The sequence below is a fragment of the Calonectris borealis genome, chromosome 1, assembly GCF_964195595.1.
Source record: "Calonectris borealis chromosome 1, bCalBor7.hap1.2, whole genome shotgun sequence".
Classification (NCBI taxonomy): domain Eukaryota; kingdom Metazoa; phylum Chordata; class Aves; order Procellariiformes; family Procellariidae; genus Calonectris; species Calonectris borealis.
The window spans coordinates 174,379,432-174,393,337 of record NC_134312.1 but is presented as its reverse complement, the minus strand read 5'-3'; the positions used below and the strand labels follow the sequence as shown (position 1 = coordinate 174,393,337).

At 38.6% G+C, this 13,906-nt stretch overlaps 1 protein-coding gene across 1 annotated transcript in view; it reads right to left on the bottom strand.

Moving 5' to 3' along the window:
* TBC1D4 (TBC1 domain family member 4) overlaps positions 1-13,906 on the bottom strand; it is a 107,802-nt gene that overhangs the window by 32,805 nt on the left and 61,091 nt on the right. Inside the window, exons 2-5 of the mRNA XM_075138939.1 lie at positions 9,424-10,026; positions 7,947-8,036; positions 4,220-4,324; positions 1,530-1,662 (exon numbers count right to left, since the gene is read on the bottom strand). Coding sequence (XP_074995040.1) covers positions 1,530-1,662; positions 4,220-4,324; positions 7,947-8,036; positions 9,424-10,026 — 931 coding nt within the window. The remainder of the gene's footprint in view (positions 1-1,529; positions 1,663-4,219; positions 4,325-7,946; positions 8,037-9,423; positions 10,027-13,906) is intronic.

The window sequence follows — 13,906 nt, the reverse complement described above, 5'->3', positions numbered from 1 at the left end:
TCGGGGATATAACTGGAAATATACTCAATGCACAAGATATTCAGAAGTTTTCAAATGTTTTTAACTGAAGAGTTTAGATGCATTTCTACACAAGGAAAGGGTAGGGTATAGGTCATACCAGAGAACCGCAGTCACTGTTAAAAGCAAGAGCAGCATAAAAGAGGTAAGAATAAAGGAAGGAATTTCTGATGTTCAACAAAGCGCACATTTACTCACAGAGCTTGTTCTCGGAAGCTACAAAAACTGTGGGGAAAACAAACCCCCCAAATCAGATGAAGATGTATGGTTTTTTCCATCCAAGGTAGATATCATTCATAGAGAATTGCAATCAGAACAGATCAAGATTTTCCAAAGGCATGAAGCCCTGGGTTTGATTATGATACATTTCTAGACTCTAAACAAAGCAGACGGATTAAAAAAAAAGGGACACTAAAATAAATCTTTCAGTCACTAAGTACAAGGTTTATGAAATTACTATTATGGTACTCAAGTTGTTACCCTAGAAGAGATTTTATTTTGATACTGGGTACTTGTCTCAGGCTTGCAAGTACCTGTATTCAAGATAGTTACACTGCCTTATACAGCAGCCTCTGTAGTTTTTCATTGATGGAAGACTTTCCCAGTTAAGCTTTATCACTTCTGAATACTTGTTGTAAACCCGGAAAATACTGGTCACAACCTAACAGAATTTCACTCCACTAAGATTTTATACTTTGCTTTTCATCCACCAGAGGGAGGTAAGTAGCAATAGTGACTTTTAATGAATGGGAGAACTGGCAATTATCAGCACCATCATCACCAGACCAGAAGATGCAAGACTAGTGTAACACATTTGCTTTTTTTTGCATACAATACTTTGCAAGGAGACATAGTGGAGTGACTAGAAAAACAGGATCCTGCTACTAACTTTTTTTCAAAAATTCTATCTTGTAAGAGTTTTTCCCTCTGTTCTGGCATACTTCACTTCCAGAGAAACTACGAAGGTTTGTGTATTCATATTTGAAGCCAGGTAGTTGCCTTAACTTTCTTTATTAGCTATTAATCTCCTAACTTAATCATTTATTTCCGATAATAGAACTAGGTTTTGAAGTGTGTAAGAGAATAAACACAAAGAAGGAAAAAATAACCCCACACAGGAAAGAACAAACACAGGAGAAAGCAAGACCCTTTTTGATCACAACTGTCTTTTTATGATCTATTTTGAAAGAATGCATCTTCAGAAAAAAAACGGAAGAGGAACTGTTGGGTTTTTCTGCTCTGCTTAACATTTAAGAGTACAATGATGAAAAAGTATGTATTTATAACACAAGCTATACTATATTCAGCTGCAATATCATTACTGCTATCACCCATGCATGATTACAGAACGCAAAGTGATGGTAAGAATTGCTTACTGGGATACTTTTCCCTCTGTTCTCACATTGTTTAAGTTGAAAGTGCATGATTGGCTTGATTAAAATTAAAAGATACAGTAAAATTCTTCTGGAATAATCAGAAAAACACAATTAGAAAATAAAGTCAGCTGTTACCTTCAATTCTTTCACAAAGTTTGTGCAATGAATGCATAGGGCAGGCCTCACACAGTTTAATCTGCGTCTTGGCATTTTGCAGAGCTGCAGCAGTGCTAAAGGCTTGTTTCAGGGTAAGCATTACCTCATCCACCTAAAGGGGAAGGAGGGAAAAGACAGTATATAAACAAAAATGCACGCCATATACATCTAATTAGATTTATAAATCACATCATAGACAGGTGCTTTACAATCAAAAAAAAAAACCCGTTTGCTGTCTTCTAAAGAGATCAAGGTTGTATTCCCAGCTTTTCTGCCTTTTCTGTAGATGCTCACCATCTTCAAGTTGTTGTTACATCAGAGTGTGTAATTTTTAATATCTAACTGCAACCACTCAAGCTTACCGGGCAGGCAGCTGCTGTTTTAAGAAGCCACAAGTGGGAATTTTTGGCTTGAATATATGCTGGCTACATAAAAAGCATTAATTTCTTTTTCTTTAGCTTCAAGTTTCTCCTGTAAACTGCACACGCTCCCTCTCAATGATTCTCTTCCCACTGCTGTACCATTTTAGAACAAAACTCCACGGACCCATCCTGCTGGCAGACAGGAGCTTTCCACAGCAGTTCACTTTTCTCCAGGCAACTAGACTGGACACCAGCTTCATTACAACCATCAGCTTATCTTTAAGTACTGCCGGCCTGCCTTGCAGTCTGCCCTATTCTTTCCTCTGCCACTACCACGAATACAGCAGTGCTATGTTCCCACACACCAGCACTGGAAAAGCTCAACTTTTGTGGAAGAAAGGTCGAGGTGACAGCGTTTCTTTGCACTCATTCAAATACACTCCCAGACCCTATATACAAAGCACTTGGAGTTCCCCCTCTGTATTTTAGGGGAATACAATGCTTATTAAAAGCTGTTTACTTGAGTCTTTGCATCAGCATGGAAAGAAGGAGACAAGAGCTTGACAACAATCTTCGGAAAGAAATCGGTATTCTACTTCAGAATCAGGTCCTTGCTCTTACCTGTTGCTTTTTTTATAAGCAGGAAGAAGAAAGCTGAAATATTTGAGACCAAAATCATGCAGTCTAACATTGAAAATCATACAGACTTTTTTGAGGTCTGTCACTTGGGGGGGGAGGGGGAAGGGAGGGCACCTGAATGTGGAAATTTGAATTTTTTAATTAGCTTGGTCCCAATATGTTTAGGGTTTTTTTATTTTGTTTTTTTAAAACCCACAGTTTTAAGCACTACCAGTAATTCCTGGGTGCTCTCTCTTCTTAGTAATAAAGCAGGGCATTGAACAGTGAATATCTGTCTTGCAATACAGATTCATAATTTTTAAAAGTCGGCAACAATGGCTCTCAAATGGAAGATCCACAGAACAGTGCTAAGTACATGGATTATGACTACACTAAAATAATGAAAACCGTAGCACAGACTGTAGCTAGGTCTAGAGCAAATATACACAAGACTACCAACACAGCCTGCCTGGCAGCACAGAATCTGGAAAGCATTAGGTTTTACAGCTCTGCCCTGCCACAGTCAAACTGTCACTGGGGTGCAAATGATTGCATGTGAAAGTAGCTCAGGAATGTTCATTTCATATTGCAGTGTGGGCATACCCACACGTATCAGTAGTAAAATATGTAAAGAGGTTCATAAATACGTGGTTTCTTTATACGCCACATTTTAAGTCTTTGAATAATGCACAGTCAGATTTATCAATAGGTCAGATGTAACATTTTCTGTTAGTACAAAGACTGAGCTTGTTATGAAATCGGCTCTAATTTTGGTAAAAGTGCAGCCTCAGCTAGGGCTGTTAGCTGTTTGAAGTTTTATTGACGAAAATCTATTCACTCTCAAGCTAGTCATGGATTAACAAGTTACATTTTCAGCTAGTTAGAAGACTGATTTTTAAGTTTAGCTGAAAAAGAGTTAGCAACTGTTAGCACAGCCATCAGGAACAAACATGTTTCAGAACAGAAACCAACTTAAAGTGTCAGAGCTTTAAAATAAAAATGTTAATAGCCAAAATGATTTCCTGTATGTGTCTCACATTATTAAGCTACTTGTATCAGTTATATCACTGGCACCTGGAACTTCAATTGATTGATACATACTTTATCAAATGTCTAATGAATTTTTTTATAGTTACACACATCCACACATACTATGGTTTTCTTCTTCTCTGATCAGATACTATTTTCTTCTCCTGAGGAACAAAACAGACTACAGGGAAAATGCTAAAGCTACGAGCAGGTTAAAGACATATGCAGGATTAGGACAGTAGTTTAAACCCTACCCTGAAAAGCATGTTCAGGTTTTATCATCAACTTTATTACTGATTCAATACATGTAATTACAGGTTTAATGGGGAACCAAGTGTGTCAACAATTAGAAATGCAAAAGTTACAATCAAATACAGAGTCCAAATATGCTCACAGTCTGCATGCGTTAACTCATCCATCTGGATTTTTTCTATTTGTTATTGATATATGCATCAGCAGAGTACCAGGATATAGTATATATGAACAGAATGTATGAATTTCCTATTGCATATTTTCATATTCACAATTGAAGTCTCATACCTGAGAAGACGTGATCACTGAGGCTGAGCTGACGCAGCAGAATAACAGGGACTCCCATAGTTTAGAAAATGCCTCAGACATGCTCTGATGGAAAGGTTAGGATCATTAATAAATACTCACCAGAGACTCACTTGCACACTGGAACACATAGCAAACATACTGGCTTAACCCAGATTCAATAGATTCCCGGCAAATGAAGCCAAAGTGATCAACATGTTTTATACCCTAAAAGAGTTTAAAAACAGCATTAGTGGACTATTTTATAAACAGGTTTAGTTTCCAAAGCGATCGTAAAAATCAGACTCCAACACTTGCCAACACAAAAATTTGAGAAACTATAAATGCATACTCCTAATGATCTATTTTACAACTACAATAGCTATCTTTTACATTGCTTTTTGCATTTAAAAGTTACATAAAGCTCTTTACACAATCAAAACAGAAGTTATACCGCAATAGACCTGGACCTGAATTTCTTCCATTACGAAAACTGGATTTTCAGGGAAGCGAAAAAGAGTCCTAGGTTGTATTTGGAATTGCCTCTGCAGTGGAAATTTGATGCAATGAGCCCACGGTAAAACATGGGACTGGAGTAGCATCAAAGTAGCAACAGATCTTCGCTTTCCTGTAATACAAGTTTGGACTACACCAAAAAGAGCTAGGAATGAGTGGTGACATGCAGAATTCCAACCAAATTCTTAAAGAAATTCTTTGAGACTGAGTTACATACCAGAAGTTTCAAGACTTACTACACATTACTACTGATGTTTTCTTTCAAGATCATAGTCTAACTGCTTGACAGGGAACTTTGCCTTGCTAAAAACAGAACTGAGAAGATCAGAGAGCTGCTTCCTAAGAAGCACCATATTTCCAGTCTCAATTCAGGGAACATGACTCACTATTGTTAAAGCTTTTGCCAATGTTTTATATTATCTGAGTATGGTAATAGTGGATTTTCTCCAAAAGAAAGCCTAATCCCGCAAGTTCAAATACAACAGAAAGCAGAACTTGGTTGCTTGGATCCATATCCAAAGAAAACACCTATATCGTATAAGAGGGGAGGAGGCTAAACAGCTTGCTTGTCACTACAGAAAACACTCTAGACAAAATTGGTAATGCACTACGTGACAGACTGAACATATTGTCACTTCACACTGTGGTTTTTAAAAACAAAATTCCAGAAGTTACCTTTGTGCTACTTAAACAAAACTTAACAAAGGTGCAGGGGACATCTAAGACGGCATAAACGGCATCAGTTTACCATAGTCCACACTAATCCTGACTTAACTGAACCCATTTTCCTGTGACACGTGAAGTCTTTAAAAGCATAAAATGAAAAACAACAGATGTATACACATATGTTGATCTATGTAACAGTGAAGTGTTGCCCTCTGTTTTGCAAGGAAACCATATTTACTTAAGGTGGTTCAGTGAGATGCCAGTTCCCTCACTGCTGACAGTGCCTGAACAAATCTACTGCTGTCTGATTTCTCAGTCTCCACAGCAGAACGTCTGTGGGGGAGACGGATGTGACACTTGCACCACTAAAGCATATACAGCACGGTACGCTCCTCAATTAACAGTACCTCCATCACATTTCTTGAGGGTGGCCAGACCTGTCATGCCAAAAGAGCAAAGTGGTTTGTTGTTCTGGGTTCCCTCAAGGTCAGTCAGGCTGCAACAAGAAAACTTCTACAGCTCTCTGACACCTGAGCTTAGACAGCACACACAGGGACTTATCATCAATTCTATTTGCTGCTTTGACAATTATATGGAGTGTGGATAATGAACTGAATGCAGCAGATCAACCATACTTAAGCTATAGAATAAAAATATTTTTATTAGACAAGACTAAAAGAATCCAGCATGCAAGCTGAAGAGAACATCTCCCTTTCATCATTTGTAAAGCTTAGAAGAACAAACATTCCTAAGCTGCAGTCTCACAATATGCAGTAAATCACTGCCCTATAAATCCACAACAGAGAAGCCCTGTGGCTAGCACCGAGTTCTTAAAAGAAGTACTGATGAGGTTTATTTAACCAAATCCTTAGTCTTGAACAAATTAATGTTTCATTTCTATTGAACATAGGAAAAACCCCCGACTTCTCTAAAGTAGCCGTTTTGCATTAAAAAAAAGCAACATAAAAAAAAAGCAACATAAAAAAAAAAGCAAGCATGCAGAATAACAAAAGCGTTGCTCCAAATGAAAGTGAAGAAGTGGAGTTTTTCACTCCAAAGCCCAACACACAGCGTTACCTAACAGTATTTACTGTACACAGTTATTTTACTGAAGGAAAGCTAGGCCTTGAAGGTCTGCCACAGTCTTGCTGGTCTTCACCATGCTTTAAAGTCAGCAGAACAAAGGTTGTCCCCACTTAGGACTGTTTTGTTTGACTATTATCAGCGTGTACATGCAACCCAGGAGCCCAATACATAAAGCTGAAGTGTCACTTTTGTGCAGCTTAGTACACCCACAAAGAGGGAGAAGTCTCAAGCCATCTGCAAATTTTGCTCTCCATACCACTGCTTTAAGAATCTCTTTGATTTGTGTTTATTATAAAGCCGTTAATACATCTTTCTTTGATTATACTGTCCCGTTCTATATTTGCATTTGCCTTTTTTCTCTACCAAGAGCAATACAAATTGTAGTTAAACAGCAGACTCTACTTAAGGGCCTGGACCTTTAGGTGGTAGCTCAAGACTCCACTTGAGTTACAAGTACTGACCAGTTCTTAATTTGTATTAGCATTGGTAGAACAATCATGCAAGAGCAGATTTGTTATTAGCATTAAAATGAAAGCACTTGGGGGTGAAATAAGGTTTAGAGCATGCCAGGAAGTGTACTTTAAACTAGAATAATAATGTTTAAGGAGGCCTGAAGTGATGCGTGTGCATGGCAAATGAAAGGATAATGTAATAAAACAAGACCTCTGGCACAGAAAGTGCCAGAAGTAACAGCTGCTGAACAACAGCATGATAGAACGGTGAATCCCTCAGCCCCGTCATTTGACTTTATAAGATACATTTATTTATTACTGGACAGAGCTAGGTTCATCTACCACCATATTCTCCAGAAGAAACGATGCAGGTAAACTGCTGTTTTTCTGGAGGGCTGATCTGATGCTCTCCTCCTCTCATTCCAGAGGCTTTCAGGAACTTAGCTGCTCAGAGACAGCATGCTCAGAGCATCCTAAATGGAGATTAAGCTACTTCCAAAAGTATATCCAATGCTCTCCCTAAGCAGAACAGTTTATACTTTGATTTCTGATCAAAGTTTCCACTACCACAGCTCAGACTGGTTATTTTGCACTCATCTTTTCTGTACTTAAGCTCTTTGGGAGTGACATTTGCATTATTTTTGTGCAGTATCTACTTGAAACTGCTACCAAACAAGTGAAAGCCGCAATTTAAATAACAGCTCTCACCCTTGTAAAGGCAAATCAGTACTTCAAGTCTGCTGCAAGCGTTCATGAAGCAATTGCAGTTTAATATCCAATTTCTTCAGCTGTTCTCCCCAAAGAAGTTGATGTATCAAACGTCATGCAGGATTTGTATATACATTAGTCACAAACACTCAAAATCCCTCCCTGGCCCCTCCTTTTTTTTTAATTAAGGACCCAATGGGGTAAAACAGCAATTGACTTTCACTCACGGTAATTTAGATAGGATAAGCTATTTTAAAAAATGGCCTTTGAGACTGAATAAAGGAAAACAGCACAGAATGCTGAAAAAGAGTTCTACATTTCTTTTTTTCTGCTGCCTACAGACCAGCAAGGCCACCCAGCTGAAGAACAAATAAATTCCTTTTCTTCTGATGATCTACATATTGCTTCTTATTAATGCTTACCTGAGAACATGAGGAGATATCTTTAAAATTTTTTTCAAGCACAACAGATTTGGTGTCCGGACTGATGAGGTTAACTTCAAACCTTCCAACCTGGGGGGAAGAGGGGCGGGGGGTGAAAAGTAAGTCTAGTTTATGACTGTCTTGGAGGCATAACATTAACAGCAACAAAAATGTCACAATCTAGCCCTTTCTTGTTCACATAGAGGACCTTCAGCATAACCGCTTACTCAGCAGGAACAAGGGTGCCATAATTCAGCCTATGTTGAGTAAGAATATTTCAGCAAGAACAATACACTTGGTTGAATAGGAAAAAGACTTGGAAAGAAGACAGCTTTTCTCCTCCACCTTTTCTTTTTGAGTTATTTTGGTCCAAAGATCACATGTTTGACAGACAATACTAAAACCTTTAGTAAATGTGGCTAAATTAAAAGCTGCAATAAAAAACAGAATTTGTGGATTTATTGATTTTTTTTTTAAACTATACTGTAGACCAGCTGATAAACTACGATGATCTTAAGGGGATACTTTTTGGTTTTGTCGTAATTCCAGATGAGAAAGAGTAGGTTCTGCAGCAAGCTGTCTTTCAGCTTTCCCAAACTGCTTCTCAAGCATATGGAACTTATTCCATACAGCTAGGAGAATTTCTCAGCTAAATCCTCTTCATTACTAGTGATAGCTGTGGCTTTCTAAAGGGCAATGCATTCTCACTTCAGTTAGCATTTCCCTAAGAGAATAAAAGGCAAGAATGATCTTTAAAGCAAACGGAAAGACAAAACCCAGGCATTTAGCCCCCTGTTATTTTAAGGTCCAAAGATCTTTCCTTTTATGGGTCACCTCCTTTAAGTATCCTTTTGTTTTCTCAACACAAGCTCTGAAGGTGTGAAATGCACTTTAGGCAAGAGAAGAAATAACCATGAGGTCTAAAGGAAGAAGTCTTCAGTGCAGAGACATTTGAGTACTCATCTGGGAAAGACAAGCTGAACATCAGTACAAGTCATCATAAAGGGGCTAGCTCAAACATAAGGCTCTGAAAGCCTTATGTGAAGCTGCCAGCTTCTTTTTAATTGCACAAAAAAAAAAAAAAAAAGGATTTGTTCACATGGGGTCTTCATCAATTCTCTTTTTGAAAGAATACTCACTTTTTTCAGCTATATCCTAGATCTAACCAATACAGCCAAACCAGAACTGCATGTAAAATAATCATGTCCCTAGAAACTCTGCTCCTATAAGTAATTACTCCATAAGTAATTCCTTTTTCTTAAAATTTACCTGAGCTCATGGGTTGAGGTGACTTCCTTAAGAAAATTCAGCTACTTGTGTTCCAATCATTTATGAATAGACACATAGATATTTATGACAAATCATGAAACCATACTGGATCCATACTACTTATCTTGCAAAACTTGTCTCAGCTTCAAACTGCAGAGGGGAAGATACGGTGCAAAACCAACATGAAATTGCTCATCCTAGCACACACCTGGAACAACATTGTCCTGTTCTTCTCAGAATCGGAGGGCTGAACATGACTGGGTGCACTTGCATGTCTTCTGCGTGACTGTATTTTCAGGTTTGTGTCATGAACCCTTCTTTGCATAACTGCAGTGACACTGCTGCACCGGGAGCGAAACTCTTGCTGCTCATCAAAGCCAGAGTCCTCTAAAATTCGCTCTGGAAAGGAACCACGAGTGCTGGCCAGGTTGGTCAAGTTGGTCTGGCTGCCGATCGTAAACATCGCAGCATGGCCTGCGGTGTTATTTGGGCTGTCCAGCTCCTCAAATGGGCTATCCGATGGAGAAGCTGGCACATTTCCTTCACACAAGGGTAAGTCCAAACTCGACTCGTTATTCCGCTGCTCATTTAATAGTTTCAGGCGCTGGCGCTCATGAAGGCTGAATTTCTCAATGCAATCATCAATCAGCGTAGAGGGAGCTTTCTTATGAGCCACCGTCACCTTTCCACAGTACAAAACCTCAAATTTTTGAGAGTCATAGAAGGCATCTTCACTATCCTTACTTGGTTTGGCATCTTCTTTCAGTGCTGCTTTGGAGACTTGTCTTATGCTGCTGATGACATCAGGAACCTAATGGACAGTTTGAAAGGTCTGTTAGTAGCCACAATTGAGACAGCACAGACAGTGATACATCAAACATTTGTTAATGTAAATATTTACACAAGTTATTTCTTCAGTAGAGTGCCACTAGCTTATTGGCTGACAATATAAAAATAGTAAATTCTAAATTCTGTATAGACAATTTATGCAGTGGAAGCAAAGCAAATAATTTCTGAATTTTTTTACTGGAATCTGTTTCAGAACATAAGGTTTTAAATTACCAGAAAGTCTACTGTTCACAAATGTTCACATTTTTTTTTAAACTGAGACTGCCTTTTCTTTTCTATAGCCCTCTTCCCACATCAGGGTCTCTTGCTGATGTATTTTGCATAGGGCCATCACTGTTTCTTTGTTTTTATTTTGCAGAGCCCGATACTCCATTCTTAGGACAGTTGGGGAAATAGTTCTGTGGATGAAAGAGACGAGCAATCCCATCAGTTTCAACTGACAGTTTTGGCATACAGGCAGCAAGCGTATGGAAATTTTACCAGAGTACCATGTACAATTGCATTAGCTCTCGTTTATTATCCGTTACAAAAACCTCACCCCATCCATCCTGTGACATAGCTTACCTTAAGGTCACACTTCCCTGCTGCAATTAAGCAGCACACCCAAATCTCTCTTCTCCTCCGTCATTCTTACCTACAGATTCCTACTATACCCTGTAAGGCCAAACTGCACATCTCCAGTAGAAACTCTCAATTTCAGCCCTGTTTCACCCGCTCTTTTACAGCTACCTGGTTCTTCCTCCATTTTATCCCAATCACCTTGGAAGGATGTCTGCCTTCAGTATCAGCATATTTAATGTGCAAGTTCCTTTTTCATTTTGCCTTCGCTACAGGAAACAAGGACTTGTCCAACTCCACTGACTGCAGACCAGACTGATTCTAGTTCCTCTTTTGACAGTACCTACCTCTCCTTAACCAAACCTCTTTCTCACCAGGTCTCATCTTCTCTGGAAGGATAATGACGTTACATGCATTGGGGAAGTTACTAGTGACAATGAGATTAAGAGAGGATATCTATCTGATTTTCTTCACAAGAGAAATGGGTTCTCAACACTCACCTAATCCAATGCAATCAATCAACAGCTTTTGTATTCCATACAGCTTCCCACCATATCTATAATATTTGATAATTTGTTTCAAAGTATTTTTTCTATAAAAAAAAGATAACTCTTAAGTCACACCTTAGTAAATAATCCACACTCCCTACAGTATCTCTTTCTTTCAGTCACATGATACCAGTTGAAACTTGCTAATGAGGCAGTAATCTTCTATGCCAATACTTTTGCAAGTCACAGTGGAAAATTACCTTGTCTTAATCCCCGTCCCCCATTACACACTTCTCCTCCATTGGGCGTTCAACTCAAATCTGCTTCCAGTTCACCTATTGTAAAATGAAGTTCAATTATCCTAAGATCTACTGACTGTTTGGCTTTCATCCCTATAGATGTCATCATCATCTCAGTTTTCAGTGAGGCCAAGAGTTAGTCTTGACATGACACAGATACTAAAGTGTATTTCATCTTCACTCATTCTCGCTACCAGGCTGCTTCACCATTGCCCCAGGTGCTCTTCCTCCCAGCCATGCCAGCTCAGCTGGACGTGGACAATTCTCACTTTATACATGCCGGTTCATATTCCAAGATGCAGCTCTTTTTCACTGATCAGTCTTTCTATGGCCTGTGCTTAAAGAAGCTCTAGAGTTTAAATCCCTAGCTCTCTATTTTAGCAAAATTCACAAGCGTGCTGTCTTTTAACATTTCCTTTTTTAGAATCCAGAACCTGTTACAGGACAATTCACTTACATTTCTATTCAAAGTACAGTAGCAAATGATAATTCTATTAAAAATGCATAAATTCTAAAAGCAATCAACTAGAATAAACACTGTCAGCTGTTTAATCGGCAATTTGGATTTTTAAAAAAGTGTACCATCACTTCCACTCCTGGCTTCTGCCACTTGCTCATCTCTTCTGAGATAAAAGAGTGGAGAAGAAATTCTGAAGTCTTTCTAATAACACCCAATAGCCTCCTAACACATCCTATCCACCCCCTCACCTGCCAGCAAATGTCCAAACAGGCTGGGAATAAGACACTACCAACTCTACCACGATAGGATTCCCCATCCAGCCCCTCCTCTCTCAGAGATCCCACCCACAAGCATACACACAGAGTTTTAAGTAATTGCAATTCTAGTTAAAAAAACACCCTACCATCCTGCTATTTATCACTTGGTTTTACTTCCATCTTTTCCAGATCATGCATGCTCTTCAATCACAAGTATTCAAGTCACAATCACTATTTCACAATCCCTGATCCCTGTATATAGCTTTTGCTTCTACATAGCACATATATTGCTACAGTATTTTCCTTTCAGCATAGAGGGATCCTAGCATTAGAGCAGAGGTTTCAGCTCATACTGCCCAACCAATCCTTATTCCCTGCTTTGTTTAGACAACCTTTTTGAGAAGCTTTTTTTTTTTTAGAGCGCACCCTCATCCGTATTCACTTTTTCCCTATTTTTCTTCCTATCCACAGAATTAAAGTGATAAATCAAAGTGAAAAATTGAGACCCATTTAATCTCCCCAGTTAGGAATACTTTTCTTACATACATATGAAAACAATGTAATAGAGGGATATCACAATGGGTAAGAAATACCTGGTTCCAGATGCTCGTTGGTTGTTTTATGGATTCTCTCGATAGTATGGTGTGAAAAACAGCTTCAAGTATAAGATGCAAGACAGATACTAACATTGCTAGGCAATCAGGCATACATACAGATTTTATTGGTCTAGTGTACAGGAATAACTGTATACCGATGATGATGTGCCCAATGATCGATGATGTGCCAGCTTATACTGTTAGACCTGTCCCTCTTCACTTCCAGAGTGATACTACCCTATCAAGAACCAAGTGCCACTACCCTCTGAGACATACCTGATCAGTTTACAATATTTTCATTTAATGTTTTGACTTCAGGCAAAAACCATAACTGGGATCAAGTGGAGTCTAAACAAGAGTTTGCATCTATATTTTCCCAAAATGCAAGGTACAGGAAAAGTTACACAATTATCAAGCATAGCAACCACCCCAGTGTGGCCTTTTACACATTTCTTTGGCATATATCATTGTTTTTTAACATTTTGCTCCTCTATATATCAAGAAGCCCCGGTCAGAAAAGTTTCACCATCAAAGTTGTGTAACTTTTTTGGATTTGGATATTAGCTTATTAGCTGTTAATGTTGAAATCGCAGGGCAAAGTTAGACAAGATAGTAAGCAAATAGGATTTAAAAATACAGAATTAACAGGATGAAACTGCGTAACTATTTTTAGAAATCAGTTTAGTAATATTAAGACAGACTCCTGAAACTTTCTAAATTTATTAAGTATTTCCAAGTTCTAGTATTTCCCTGCAGCATTCTCATGAAATTAAGCAGCCAAGGGGGAGAAATGGAATTCTTATTTCTGAAACCCAGAGGGCCATTGTAGATCTTCCTGAACACATACTACCAGCTGTTACAGTAGAGCAAAACAAAAAGGTTAAATGAGTTATTGCATAGTTTTTCAGCATTCACCTGTATATAAAGAAAAGAAATCCTTAAAATATTTAAGCAATTAATATATTTAACATACTCAGAATTTTTGTCCTCAAGCCTCGGAGATAGTTTTGTCAAAGAGGGAGACTGGAATAGAGGGGAATAGGCAGTATTTGCAGGGTGAGAGGCGAGAGGTACACTTCCAGCCCGAACAAACCCAGTGGTGCTAATGCTGGAACAATGCAAGAAGAGTTAATTCTCCCATGCTTTGCCTCTCCCCAGTCCCACGGTCCAGGGGCCTGTCATCT